At 37.2% G+C, this 15745-nt stretch overlaps 1 protein-coding gene across 1 annotated transcript in view; it reads left to right on the top strand.

The window, feature by feature from the left end:
- Positions 1–15745, top strand: part of LOC135211373 (neural-cadherin-like) — a 339986-nt gene that overhangs the window by 193231 nt on the left and 131010 nt on the right. The window contains exon 23 of the mRNA XM_064244686.1: positions 4143–4328. Coding sequence (XP_064100756.1) covers positions 4143–4328 — 186 coding nt within the window. The remainder of the gene's footprint in view (positions 1–4142; positions 4329–15745) is intronic.

Genomic DNA, 15745 nt, shown 5'->3' with positions numbered 1-15745 from the left:
TAAAATAACATAAGAAACCTACACACTATCAAAAAAAAAACTCTTGTTGACGTTTGTGAAAGAGACCTCATGAGGTGTTTCATAATTAAGAGGTCTATTTTGGTGTTGAAACGAGCAAAAGCAAGAGAGGGATAACATATAGGAAACGAAGACTTTGAGCGTGGAAAGGAAAGTTAAATTTTACAGCACTTTCTAAAAGGCTTGAGAATTGCGCATTCATGAAGAATGGTTCCGGATACGACAGCGTCGATCCGCCACAGGAGCAGAAATCTGGTGTGATACCACTTTTTGCTTGTAATGAAATCTCTGGAATTTATGAATGACTCGAAAGTTCAAGATACCAATGTTTTACATTTGCATTTATGTCAGACTTGTTTACTTCGCTTGAAACTCATCAAGACGGAGATTCTGAGACTTTGGTTTTGCTTCCATCTCAGTGTTGTCCACTTCGTTGAAACGCAAAAGGATTTTGGAAATCTTAAATAGTGTAGGCGTAAATAAATGTTCGGGAGGGGAACCATATTTGAGACTCTACTTGTGCTTCAGTTTACGTCGACTGAGAAATGGTTTTAAATTAACGGTTTTCTTGTGAGTCTAGTTTCCCATAAAAACGTAAATTTAACGCTCATGCGAAGCGCTAGGACTATAGTGAATTCATCCGAAACCAGTTATGTAGCCTTTTCTTCCCTTTTCAATTTTTGTCTGTAGCGAAGCCAAAAATCCAATACACATTTTCAGATATTGAGTTTGCATCGCTCGCACAGAGGCAGTGGAATTATGTCATGATATTTTCTCTATAGAGGAACTAGGAAAGTGTGCATTTAAAAAAAGAAAAAAAAAAGATAAATACATAGGAAAAAAACTCTTTTGATGGATTCCGGTCTAACTTTGCAGTTTTGTAGTTGTACTTTTTGATGATGAAAGTAATAACCTGGAAGAGTTTACAGCCTCTAACAAAAGCTCAATTGCACACTTATACATATGGACATCTAGGCTACAGTGGATTATATGCACTTCGAGATAAAGAGATAGTGTTTGCTTTTTTAAAATTCTCTGTCACTGTCCGTCATTTGCGAAGATAAGGTACAGAATAGCCTTACTGTTTTAGCGTTATTTATTTATTTTTCATTTTTTTATATATATTTTTTTACCTACATATAATAATTTTTTTATTTTTTTGTAATTTTTAAATTTTTTAATGTAACTTTACTGTACATGATTTTAGCGCTTAGTATGTTTTCCTTTTTTAAGATATTCATAAATTTTTAGATGTTCCACATGCTGGTGTTCATTGAATTTCAAATATTGGGTAATTTTTATGAATTATGCAGTGCGTGGTTTCAATGTTCGCGTGTATATCTTTAATTATAGCCTTGAGGATGCGACTATATATATATATATATATATATATATATATATATATATATATATATATATATATATATATATATATGTAATATATATATATATATACATATATATATATATATATATATATATATATATATATATATATATATAATATATATATATATATATATATATATATGCATCTGGTATTCATAGACCTTGAAAAGGGCAAAGTATGTGCTCATTAAAGAGTGCCAAGGCAAGAAATATGGAGATGTTTGAGGGAGAAGATGGTGCCGGAAAAGTATGTCAGAATTATTCAGATGTACAGGAATGTGTATACTAGAGTGACGAGTAGTGTTGGAGAGACGGATGGATTTGAGATAGGAGTTGGATTACACCAGGGGTCAGCACTTAGCCCATTCCTCTTCAACATCGTGATGGATGTAATGACCAGGGATGTTAGAGAAGCAGTGCCATGGTGCATATTATACGCGGATGACATTGTGTTGTGTTCAGATGAGAAGGAGGAGTTGGAGGGGAGGTTGAGGTGGGAGAGAGCAGCACTTGAGGAAAGAGGAATGAGAATAAGCAGATCAAAAACCGAATATATGTGTTCTAGTATTACTGAGGACGGTGGAAGTAGCATAAGATTGGGTGGGGAAGAAATAAAGAAAGTACAGAAGTTCAAGTACTTAGGGTCCGTATTAGAGGATAGTGGAAGCATGGACTAAGAGGTGAGACACCGAATTCAGGCAGGATGGCAATAAGTGGAGGTCTGCATCAGGGGTCCTCTGTGACAAGAAGGTCCTCTGAAATTGAAAGGAAAGTTCCATAGGACGGTGGTCAGACCAGCAATGTTATATGGAACAGAAACAGCAAGTATGAGGAAAACAGAGAAGAAGATGGATGTAGCAGAAATGAGAATGTTGAGATGGATGTCGGGAGTAACAAGGGAAGATAGGATTAGAAATGAGTATATAAGAGGATCGATAAAGGTAGCTGAAATATCGAAGAAAATACAGGAAGGAAGGCTTCGATGGTATGGACACCTGTTACGAAGGGAGGAACGTCATGTTGGAAGACATGCGATGGAAATGGAAGTGCAGGGTAGAAGGAAGAAGGGAAGACCAAGAAAGAGATGGCGTGATTGTGTAGGGGAAGATATGGAATTGAAAGGTATAAATGAGAACGAGGCACAGGACAGAAATCGATGGAGACGACTCATTCGCAATGGCGACCCCATATAAAAATGGGTTTAAGCTAGGAAGAAGAAGATATATATATATATATATATATATATATATATATATATATATATATATATATATATATATATATATATATATATATATATCAAAAAATCAAGAAGCCAGCACACACAAATAAACAGCTGGCCTAACTTTTTTTTAAATAAATAACTATCAATGTTTTGAATAAGGTCCTTTTAGAATATATATATATATATATATATATATATATATATATATGTGTGTGTGGTGTGTGTGTGTGTGTATGTATGCATACAACCATATGCCTACATATACATATATATCAATTACTAAAAGGACCTCATTCAAACTGGATAATAACTAGCAGAGTTATTTATTCAAAAAAGTTACAAGCTTACAGGAAAAAACAGTCCTCATTATCAAGTACCCATGAAATGACGAAGAGGTAGGCCAGCTGTATTTATATGAGTGTGCTGGCTTCTTTGATCTTTTAATTACCCTGCTTCTCCTGTTTGGCCCCACCCCCGTGACCTTGACCGTTCTCTGCCCACGGACTGTTGTTCTATATGTTCATTTTCCATACGGTGTCTTGTGTTTGTGAGCATCTTTTCTATTGTGGAGTATATGATTTTTCGCGATATGCTGTCTTCGAATCCGTTCCCAGTGTTGCCTGCCATTGCTTTGTTAGCGCACGTTATGAAGGCATTCTTGTTACAATCAGTCTGGCCGTTTTGTTAGTGTTCCTGTAAACAAAATTCATATTTTCTCAGTCTATTTTGTGGTCTTTTTCCCAACAGTGTTTGGCATATTTCAAACCATTCTTCGGCAACAGTTTGTGTCTTAAGTATTTTTCAACGGATGAAAGAGGGGAAAAGAAGAGACAAATAGACGGGATTAGTTGCTCCTTCGAAAAGTATACCACATAAAAATAAAGTTAAAAATTTTTAAATTATATTTTTTTCATCTTTATATATATGTAACTGACTTGGAATATGAGCACAATATATTTTGGTATTATTAATTATTTGACCACTAAAATTTTGATAAGATGACTGTTTTTCAGCCAGAAAAAGGAGATATATTTGGCGGGCAAAATTGTGTTTCAGGATCAGATTTCAATTATCGTTTGGTACACTCAGGCCAGCATTGTCGGCTATCAGTGATGTTGCGGAATAGTGCTTGAATTTTTGGGAGAATTTTTATATTTTGGAGGACTGGAGTACGTAAATCCGAAAATAGGAAACAGCCAGAATGCATTGCAAACGCCGAATAGACACACACCACTTACATGGTTGGAATTCTCCGTAATGGTAGTGATTTTCTGTGCGAACAGTTAAGTGTTAAAAGTACCTTTAACTTCATCAATATTCAATAAACTCATATAAATGCGTTAAGAAATGTACTAAGAACAACAGCAGGCATATGCGCACACTAACCCAGAAACGTACACGCACTATTATTCACAACTACACAACTCGTAAAAACACGGTAAAGAAGAATAATTTTATCATTGATGTGTCAGTTATTTTTTTTTATGAAACTCTGTTTCTTCTTGTATAGTTTTGGTGTTACTGATCTTATGCCTGGCCCGACGAGGGAAGAAAACCATCTCCTACCCGGACCTGGATCGGGAGCTGGTGAAGGAGACGATGGGAGGCACGGACCTGGAGGCCTTCGGGGAGAAGGACGTCACCCATTTCGACCTCAAATTTCTCCAGGTCACTCGGAACGGACATGTCGTCAAAGGTCAGTATCAGGATGTTTGTTAACGTTTACACACACGCGTGAAAACCTAAAGAAATGTTACCCTCCAACCTCTGAGTAAATTCCGTTTCTTCTTCTGGCATTCAGGTCCATTCTATGGCCTTCCTCACTTCTTTTTTCAAGCCAAGGTCATCTCAGGGATGAAGCGATGCGAGAAGTCGGCGAAGAAATGATTATGCGCAGTGCTTGAGAAGACAATGGGCCATAGATGTAGGTTAAAATGGCTAATGTATGTAGATTGTGCCATACTGACTGGGGATAGTTAGGAGAAATTGTAATAAGGAGACAACTTGTTGTATCTACAGGTTGAAATGTATGAAGAAGGGACTGTTGACCCACCTCTCCCTTATGGCAGTAAGTGTGGATGTTGAATGCTAAAGGGAAACTGTAAGGATGAATTGTTTGTTTAGTGTGGAAATACTGAGAAGTGGTAAAACAAGGCGTGATGTGACCTCCAGCTTGCTCGGGACACATGCAAGATTTTCACCCCATGCATAAGTTGTAAAAATTATATTCCTAACTTAATGTGATGTGGTCTTCATAATTAATACTCATACTTAACACTGTTTATACTAACAACAAGGATCAAATAAAATGGACACAAATTAAGCACGTTCACATGTTCTCAGTTATAAATGGAAACACAAAAAATAGAGCCTTGTTTCACCAACGAAAATTAGAATAAATATGCTATGCATTATTAGAAATAATTTTTCTGTGCTGTTTGGCATACAGATTATCTATTTTTTTACATTTTCATTCTAATGAATAAACCATAAACATCTTATCCTTTAAATTTCTGTATGTTTAACTCAGCGTGGAACACTTTTCCAGGCCTTTTTAGGCTCTTCCATAGACCTTTCCAACCACCACCACCACAACAACAAAATAAGTTAGGAATATGATTTTTACAGCTTATGCACGAGAGGAAAATCTTGCAAGTGTCTCAAGCAAGCTGGAGGTCACATCACGCCTTGTTTTACCACTTCTCAGTATTTCCACACTACTCAACCTTTCTATTCGTATTAAGCCATACACACTAAACAAATAATTCATCCTTACAGTTTCCCATTAGCATTCAACATCCACACTTACTGCCATAAGGGAGAGGTGGGTCAACAGTCCCCTCATACATTTCAACCTGTAGATACAACAAGTTGTCTCTTAATCATACTCCCCGAATATATAGAGGCTGCAATGTTGGTGAAATTCTCGGAAGGGAGACAGTGAAAGGCGGAGGTGAATTTTGTAGGGTTTACAGGAAGTTCGACAAGGGATTGTGAATTATCTGAGCAAACGTAGGAAGCAGATGATATCTAGAAAGTTTGCTTCCAAGGGTTTCATCCAATATCTAGCGATTAAAGCTGAATGCAGCAGAAATAATTTTTTCGTCTTTTTTCAGGGGTCGTCTATTTAAGCTCAATGTTTATTCATAATGTGTGTGTGTTTGCCTTTTGTATGTAATCAAAGTGCATGCATTAAAACTTTTAGCCTTAGTAAATCAGGCTTGAGTTGCAGGAAATGGTTTACCACATTCGAAATTTATCTTCCAAATGAGAGACCCGAATTGTTCATAAATGATATGAATGGAAAGATCAGAGGTCACTGACAGTCAAGTCAATCTCCCCTGTCACTCATGTACAATATCCAAATTGATTTCCTTAACTAACGCTTTATCTATTACGGACTTTGTTATGCGAAATAATGTGTAACTGATGTGCAAATTTGGAAATATGAAGAGGTGGAAATGTGGAAGTAATAAAGTTGCGGTAATATTTATGTGATTCAGTTTATTCTAGGATTTTTAAAAGATCAGTACAAGTTTGATAGTTACCTGGTGCCACTTTTGTAACCGAAGCAGCAGTATATATTCTCCTGATGATGAATCTCCGTACGACACGCAGATGAACGAACATCCAGTGAAGAACTGTTCACTTTTCAATTCCGTATTACTGTTTAATGCATTATCCACTGGAAACTCCGAGTCTGAGTTTAGGAAAGAAAATGAAATAAGGATTATCTTCCTCCACGACAATTTTCGAAACTGGCCTAGCAAGAACAGCTATTCTGTCTCTGAGCAGTTTCCCATTAGATTACGCTTCCTGTAGTCATATTCTGCAGTGCATGGCCAATACTCATAGCCAAAGTCCCGAACTTTATCCCCTTTTGTAATTAAGGCTGTCGATTTTCGGCTCCCTGCCCTTACAAAGCAAAATGTTCAAGTTTTTTTTAACCTTTGGATTTTCATCCATTCATGCAGCATTTTAAAGGTTAGTCACAATCAACTCATTACTCTCCTCATCAGCTCCGGAAAGTCATGAAAGCAATATAAAAAAGGTAGGTAATTTAAAATCAAACATAAATACGCAGTGACCAAAAATACAAAACAAAAACCAATTATACGTAAATGGCATGTACAAAAAAAAAATCACATTTCAATCATTTAATTTCTCATCCAGTATTTTGAACGATGATTTTCGATGTCCGTCACAGAAAATTTTGATCGGTGATTTCCATCTGAATTGCTAATCGTGAACGAGAAAAGAACGTACGGGTTTGTGTATCGTAGTCCTAAATCATAACGTAATTAGGAGTGTTTTTTTTATCTCGGGTCCCAGATTTTTTTTCTTTTTTTATAGAGAAATTCCTTCAACTCCAAATAACGCGATTAGTCGATTGCGTCCGCCAGAAGTTCAAGACTTCTTGGAAGGTTACATCAGTCTTATGGACAGTTGGCTTTGAATTCAATTCCTTAATACATATTCCGGAATTATTGGAGTATAAGGCGTTAAAGGCCAAACAGCTGGGAGTAGAGCTTAACGTAACTAAAATAAGAATGGGTCGATCTAAGGTCAGAATTAAAAGCATAGCTTATTATATGCAGTAAGATTAAGAAATTTAGAAAAGTTGGAATCAAAGCTCATTGTCACTGCAAATGGAATATTAAGGCCTGTCCACACTACGAAACATGGTTTGCAAACTATTTGCAAACACTTTTTACCGCATATTTGTTTTCCCATCCAGAATGGAAAACATTTAGTGTCTCTTTGTGTATATGTATATATACACATGTATAATGTATGGATGATATATATATATATATATATATATATATATATATATATATATATATATATATATATATATATATATATGATGTGTGTGTGTGTGTGTGTGTGTGTGTGTGTGTATGTACATGTATATATACACATGTACAATGTATATATATATATATATATATATATATATATATATATAAATATATATATATATATATATATATATATATAATATATTGTATATATATATATATATAGTATATATATTATATAAATAATAATATATATATATATATATGTATATATATGTATATGTATATATATATATATATATATATATATATATATATATGTATATATGTATATATATATATATAATATATATATCTATATATATCTCTATCTATATCTCTATTCTCTAATATTCTATAGTAGATCTTTATATATATATAAGATATATATATCATATACTTATTATATATATAGGGTATATATTATATATGGTATTATTATGTTATTGTATATCTACACACACATATATATATATATATATATAATATAATAATATATATATATATATATAATATATATATGTGTGTGTCTGTGTGTGTTATAGGGGCAAAAGACCCCATTTAATTAAAAGGAGAGAAATCCTACCTGATGGCGAGACCTACCTTGGTTTGTTCCCATCACCTGTCATCCCTGTAACCTTCTCCTGTGACGTCATGAACATCTGCTTCTTTGCCATTCAGGTCACTTGCGTGCTCGAGGTCTCTCTGGTGCGATCGGACGTGAGTCTATGGAATTTGCTGCTCTTTGTACCTGTCTCCAAAACACCAAACACTAAGGTTGTCGACCTCATTTATCTTAATATATATCCATTTATCCTACCCCGTCAGCTGCATTCAAATTTGATGGCCCTAGCATCATTATCGTTACCATAACGGCAATCATTGGAATTGCGTAGCGTTCTGCGAAGAAACATTCGTTTGCTCCATTATCCTCTAGTTGCGGAACCGTAATTGTCTCCAATGTAGGCGGAATTTTAACCGCCTCGTGATCCCCATGTAAGTGTTTCATGAACACCTTTGTCAATGAATTGTAGATCCGTTGCCTGGGTACCCTAAACCATTCCAAAACAGCTCTGCATGAGTCATTATTAAGGGTCTGTGACCCCTGTAGGTGTATCCTAGCACCTTCGTTGATAAACTGTAGATTCGCCGTCTTCCAATGAAGGAATCGTTACCGCCTCCTCGTTGCTGAACTTGAAATATTTTGCGACTTCCATGCAAGTGCTTCCTGCACCTGCCTCGTAGAAGTATCGTAGATCCCTGATTTGTCCCAGAATTTATCCTGGTTAATCGACGATATCTCTTCCCTGTGTTTGTAGCGATTCCTTGTCGCATGTGTGAAGACCAAAAATCTGGCGCTGTATATCCTAAGTTGTTTTCGTTGTCATCACTTGGTGTGAGCTTGGGAATTCTCTAAATTCATTGTCTGTCTGTGTTTCATCATTAATAGGTCTTAACTGACCCCCTTACAAGTCTATGTACTACTAGAAATAAATTCCTACATTAACACACGAATTTGTCATGAACTAACATGCTCAACCTCATAGCCAACTGCTAAAGACTGAAATTCCTCACTAAAATAAATATGGTCTTTATCTACTAACCCCTTTTTAAAACTTACTAGGAGAGCTCTTATCACTAACTGACCACTCACAATTAATCCCTTGTCTGACAAGTACACCAAGAAAACCCCATAATGTTTATACAACAAAATCCACATGTTTATACAACTAACTTCCATCAAATACAATGTTGACTCTTATTTCTATCTTATGTATCTCAAGATAAATTCCGCCCGCTCTCTACAACAGAAACCCTATATAAAGATACTATTAAAACCACTTAATCCTGATTACAGGTTTACCCTTATAAAAAATTAGTAATTCAGTTCTTTTATCACATTACCAAATGTAGTTTGTATCACCCACATAAATACCGCCGCAACATTTCAGTATAATTTACCGAATGACCCCTTAGAATTCCCCACCATGGAATGTCATCTTCTAGAATTCCTGAAAGCAGTATAAACCTCTGAGTAATCAACTCCAAAAGAAAATATCAACAATTGGTGTCATCCGAGACACCACAACATTGTCAGCACCAAACAACCTGTATATTCCAACACATCCCCAATCAACAACATTGCCCTGTCTAGTTAGCTTCGTAAATCCCGAGATCACCATTAACCTCAGATCAGCCCCAAATCTTCATTAATCCTCACTGGGGCATCTTCAATAAACCAACACTGATACCACATAACCACATAACCACATTAATCCTCAAAATCCTCGAGGAATCTTCACTGATACCACATAACCACATTAATCCTCAAATTCCTCATTGATACCACATAACCACAAAAAATGTCCTTAAGAAATTCTCATTGTTATCACACGGGTACCCAAAAATTCTCCAACCCCATTATATAACCACCAATATAAAATACACCACCACAGGCTAAATCCTAAGCCATTTAGACACTGCCAAATATACCTCAAAGTAAACCATTTGTGATACCGCCACATGTATATAACACCTAAGAAATCGTCTCGTCGGGATATCAACCTCAGAAAACCACAATCCACGAATTATCAACCACATACTATATACTGCCATATAACCCCTGGTGAATATAACCTCGAAGAATACACCACGACACCAAGGAAACCGTAAAACCACAGTGCGCTAGTACCACCCCCAAGAGCCATAATACCACAAAGAACCACAGCTACCACCCCATTGGCTCATAAAAGCACAGATCACCACCAAAAATCATAGCCACCCAAAACTCTACACCACCAGAAATCACCACCCAAAAATCGTCCCCAAAAACCCAACACCACCAGGAATCACGAAATCACCAAAAGTGACCACCTGGAATCACCAAAAATCACCACCAGAAAACATCACCACTAAAAGTTAACCCCCCAAAAATTCCTTATAATATTTTTCAACTCCACAGTATTTTCCCACACTTTTCACCCCATTATTTCATTATTACAACAATTACCCCAGGTTTTTACACCAAATCGCTGCAGTTGCGCATAAGAAGAAAATAGTAAAAGAATGAAAGAAAAGAATGTTACATAAGACTGATTAATCACATTTTGTCACCCATTTGCAAAATCTAGAGAAAAAAATGCAACTGCGCAGTGTCACCTTTTCATCATTTTCCCGTCTTCTTAATCCAATTATTGATATGTGTCAGTTTCGACCGACCTGTTTTTTCATCTAAGAATACAAATCTGTTTCTTTTCTTTTCTTCAATAACTCTAAAGGGACCCTCAAACTTTGGGCCTAACTTGTAATTTAGTTCATTTCTCACATTGATTTTCAATAATTCATTAACTTCAATAGCAATTTTAACATCTAATGATTTCTCATTGCTTCTTTCCACCATTTCTGTGGTCTTAGCCTCGAGATTACGGCTGAATCAAGCATGTCTCTCCTTTGCTGTGGAAATTAAAGCCTCGATTGTATCCTCTCCATGATGAGGCATCAGTTACTAGTGTGAAAAGTTGGCTGAAATCTGAAAATTTCAGAACCAGAAGATTCATTAATGCGTCCTTAACTTTCTGAAAATGCTACTTGTTGCGGTTCTCCCCAATGAAATTGAATATCTTCCCACAGCACATCTGTTAAAGGAGCTGATATGTTAGAAAACCCTTTCACAAACCTCCTGAAGTATCCCACCATCCTCAGGAATGTCTTAATTTACTTCTTTGTCTTAGGGACAGGAAAATCTGCAATTGCTTTGACCTTATCGCCATTTACTCTAACTCCCTCTTTAGATATGACATGACCTAAATATGTAATTTGCTTCTTCAAGAAGGAACACATAGCTAGCTTAATTTTCAATCCTGCTAACCTAAGTCTCCTAAGTACTTCCTTAAGCACTTCCATGTGATGCTCGATCAAATCTGTTGCAATCAATATATCATCCATGTACACAGACATTTCTACCCAATTGCCCCTGCAAAACTGTGTTTTCTAACCTCATAAAAGTCATAGGACTACCTGACAAACCAAGAGGCATCTGCGTAAATTCAAAATGTCCTTTGGGCACTGAAAATGCAGCATATTCATTGCTATTTTCACTAAGAGGGACCTGCAAAAAACCCTGCGCTAAATCAATTGAGCTATAAGTATTATGTCCCCCAATATCTACAAAAAGATTTGGTATACATGCGACTGGATAATGGTCAGGAATTGTCTTTTCGTTCAAGCGTCAAAAATCGACACATACTCGGACAGATCCGTCCTTCTTAGGTACTACTAACAGAGGAAAGTTGCATGGGGACGCACTAGGTCTAATAATGCCTTCCTCTTCCCATTTACTGACCTCCTTATCTACCTGTTCTCTGATTTTGAAGGGTATGTGGTATGCAGGAATAAAAATGGGTTTTGTCCCTTATTCTAGATTTACCTTATGTTCTAGCTCATTAGTCAGTCCTAACTTATCCCCTTTTAAAGCCACAGTATCTCCAAATTCAGCCAAAAGTTCGCTTACCGCTTCTATATGTTCCTTGTAGTCTGCATTAGCTAAATGTTTCCTAAATATTTTCTTCCTTTATTGCATTTCTGCCTCTAAAAACTGTTTTCCCCTCTGCAATAGCCACTGAACCACTAAAATTATTCCAATCTTGGAGGTCTACCACCTAAGTGTTCTTCTGATATTTCCTAACTGTATTATTATAGTTCAATAATTCCACCCATGTAACACCAGTATTTGATACTCTGTTCACTGGTACAGTGCTAATAACCCCTCTTAGTTTCATGCTACCCTCAATTATGCACACCTCTTTGGGTCTTTTCACTTCCCTCAGCTTGACTTTGACCATAGTCCTTGTACCTGGATTTAAAATAACATTCTCTGATAAAACACCTTTATGTTTGTGGTCATTATATCTAGTATCCTCATGATCCACATCCCCATAAATATCACCCTTATTTATATCAAGTGTCCCTTATTCCATCCACCATGACCCCAATGTTAGTATCAGTATCAACATTGTTATTTCTCATATTACCAATGTTAATGCCGCCAAAATTGTCACTAGCACCCCTATTATAAGCACCATTATCACTGATATCCCCAACATAACCGCTATTGTCACTGCCATTATCCAAAATATCACCATTAACACCGACTTGATCACCAATATCCCCGTTATAATCACCAACACCACCACCAGTATCCTCCATATTATTGGTATGCTCACCGACACCAACCCCCAGTATCCTCCTTATCATTACCAATATCACTGCTGGTATTCCCCATATTAACCTCTGTATCCTCAGTTTCACTTATATCTGCATATTGAATAAAAACACCTGGTATCCAAACCATTATGCCACTAAGACCTGTGTGGACCGATTTCTTGTGTGTGTCTCCTACATGCAGGATGGCCCAGCAAAAGTCTGTTGCCCAAAGCAACCCCTTTTATCACCAAAAACGGTTCTATCAGTACTCTATCACCCAGAGTAAACCGTATTCTTATAAAACCCAAGGTATTTAATATATGGGGCTTGCACATCACACACCTTCTCCGTTGAGGGTTTCAAAGGGTATTGGGAGAACATGGACTGGTACAGTTTATCATCTAAAAGATTTATGGATGCCCCTGCGTCAATGAAAATTGGGATCTTTACATACCCCACTGTTCCCTCAACTATCAGTCTGGGCTCTGGGGCGTCCCCCACGAGACCACAATGGCACATACAAATTATCTGTAGATCGGCTTTCCAAAAATTTTGCCGATCCCATTGCCCTTTAAGTAACTAGCTTGGGAAGATCTCATATTATAACTCCCGGATTTCTGAGGTGTGAGTCTTGCGTCTCTCCATTTCTGAGATGGACAAGACTGCCAAAAGTGATCTGTGCTTTTGGATATTCCACAGTATTTGACTCTACATACTTTCTATGTGTGCCCTGGTTCATTACAATTGAAGCAACGCGACTGCTGTTGCCCTAGAGCCATCTATTCTCTCTTATAATCCACTTTTGCACACAAACAGGGAGAAGGAAAATCTGTCTCTTTGTGTTGTATTTCTTGGACCAGTTCCATTAAAAAGTGTACTATCCACCAAGAGACATTTGGACATGTGTTTCTGAATTTGGGAATAAATCAGTTCCTCAACTGATGTAAGTTCAATCTTTTACTTAACGCTATCTACAATGGCGTCCAGAACATTGTGTAGAAGCATGGAAAAATGCAAAGTTTTCTGTAAGTTGTTGAGTGAGATTTTATCGTTATTTACCCATGTGGAATTTTTCAATTTCTGTATCCATTCTCCCTCTGAGTCAAAAAGTTTTGAACTGTACTCATTAAGGTTTTTATTACCTTTCCTAATCTTGTAAAGACCTCTTAGGTCTCTCACTATATCTCAGTGTTTCTTTATTCCATAGGCTGTCCTCAGAAATGCTTGTAATTCGGTCCATGACCATTTTTTGTATGGGAAACTATGGCATCTAAATGACAAATCCCTTAATTCCCTTGGCGTTTCAGTAGTTATTCACTCCCTCAATAAAAATTTGCACTGGTTGGGACAGAATGCCATCAACAATGCCTCAAAAAAGGGCTAACTCCCGCACTTATATTAGTTATCTTATGCCCCAAAGTTTGACTGTTACCTGCTTCACCCATTTTTTCTTCTTTAGGGGGACTCATGATTAAGGATTCACCCCGACCTCAATAACATTGATATATTTATCCCCACACAAACCATCAACACCAAAAGTAATAACGTGTCAATCCCCAATAAAAGAAATTGCATGCACCAATTCCCAATAAACAAATATCTATCAACTCTACAGAAGGAGATCTACTCTTTCCATTTGAAGGCCAAGGTTACCAGCTGAATCAGTATGTCATTGCATAGAAAATAGTAAGAGGCGAGAGAGAAAAAGAAAGATGAGAGCAGACTTTCGCCTCTAGGTATTTTGTTGAATCTTGCACAGTTGCATGGGCAGCACTCTCTCTCACTTGAGCTCACATACAAAAATTAAACACTTCACACCGCATATTCTTATGCATTGCACTTAACAGCAAACCACAAAAAAATAAAATAGAAATGAAATACACTTGTGAGCAAATTGTTGACATAAAATAAATAATAAAGAACAAAAATATTTAACACTTACGTCCTCATTAAGGAAAGGCACCTTAAACATGTTAAAGCCGTCTGCTCCCGCATTAGCGTGTATACATATGATTACACTTGTGATCGTGAGAATTTGTTACACTGGCAGAAGGCCGATATAACTGAGGAAGGAGGAATTTACATAAAAGCTGGACTTTATTTTTAAATGCACTATATTTACATTAATTTACATAGGTCCAGGAACTAATAAGGTGGTTGATTGTCGTTCCACTGAAAACTCGTGGCTGGGCAACCAGATACGGAGTCCAGAATTTTGCACAAACGGGTTATTGTAATGCAAGACTTATTCCAAGGGGTTCCCTAATTCTCCTACAATCAGGAACAGTGTTTGTCTGCAAAGAGATTGCATCCTAGCATGAGTACTAAGGCGATTGACAAGTGGGGGAGCGTTACATACTACTTTCTTTCAGTCTAAAAATTTACAGGCCACTCAAGGGAAATGAAAATGACTGGGAGTTTACACAGAAAGAACTATAATGTTGCTTGGATTAACTAAGGGATATTTCCTAGCACCACAAGGGAAGTGATCACAGCATTGAACCAAGATTGGGGTGGGGGAGGGGGGAGTGAGAGCTGAACAAAGGAGTGGGGAAAGTCGCCTTGGGAGAATGGAAATGAAATACAGACAAAAGGCAAAACCATTCCCTGGCTGAACTGAAATTTACTCTCACAGTACCTGGAAATCCTGGCCTTGGTAGTCTTCTTATCTCCTGATATTCCTGTGCACTATGGAGGTATAAAAATACTTGGGATTTCCCCAGAGGAGGCAGAGGCAACAGAAGGGGTGAAGTGGTGGTTGCAGGACGAGGTCTGAGGAGGTTCTGAGCGATTCAGAACGGGTCTGGGAGAGTTGTGAGAGCAAGCATCTGTGTCCCTGCTCTTTTAACATCTCGCCTGGTAGACTCCACCTAAATCTGGATTTTCCCTGGGGGGGTGTGGGGTGGGGGGGGGGGGGGGGGGGGGGGGGGGGCATTGGTTGTGAATTCAGGACAGCCAATGGGAGCAAAGAGTTTTTCTAGAGAACGGAGGCTTTCAGTTCAAAGGGGCAACTTGCATAAAGACAAGGATGAATGAGTCTTGTTATAAGAAATCTTAACTTTCCTTA

Source organism: Macrobrachium nipponense, chromosome 4, assembly GCF_015104395.2.
Source record: "Macrobrachium nipponense isolate FS-2020 chromosome 4, ASM1510439v2, whole genome shotgun sequence".
Lineage (NCBI taxonomy): Eukaryota > Metazoa > Arthropoda > Malacostraca > Decapoda > Palaemonidae > Macrobrachium > Macrobrachium nipponense.
This window is presented reverse-complemented; position numbering and strand designations above follow the sequence as displayed.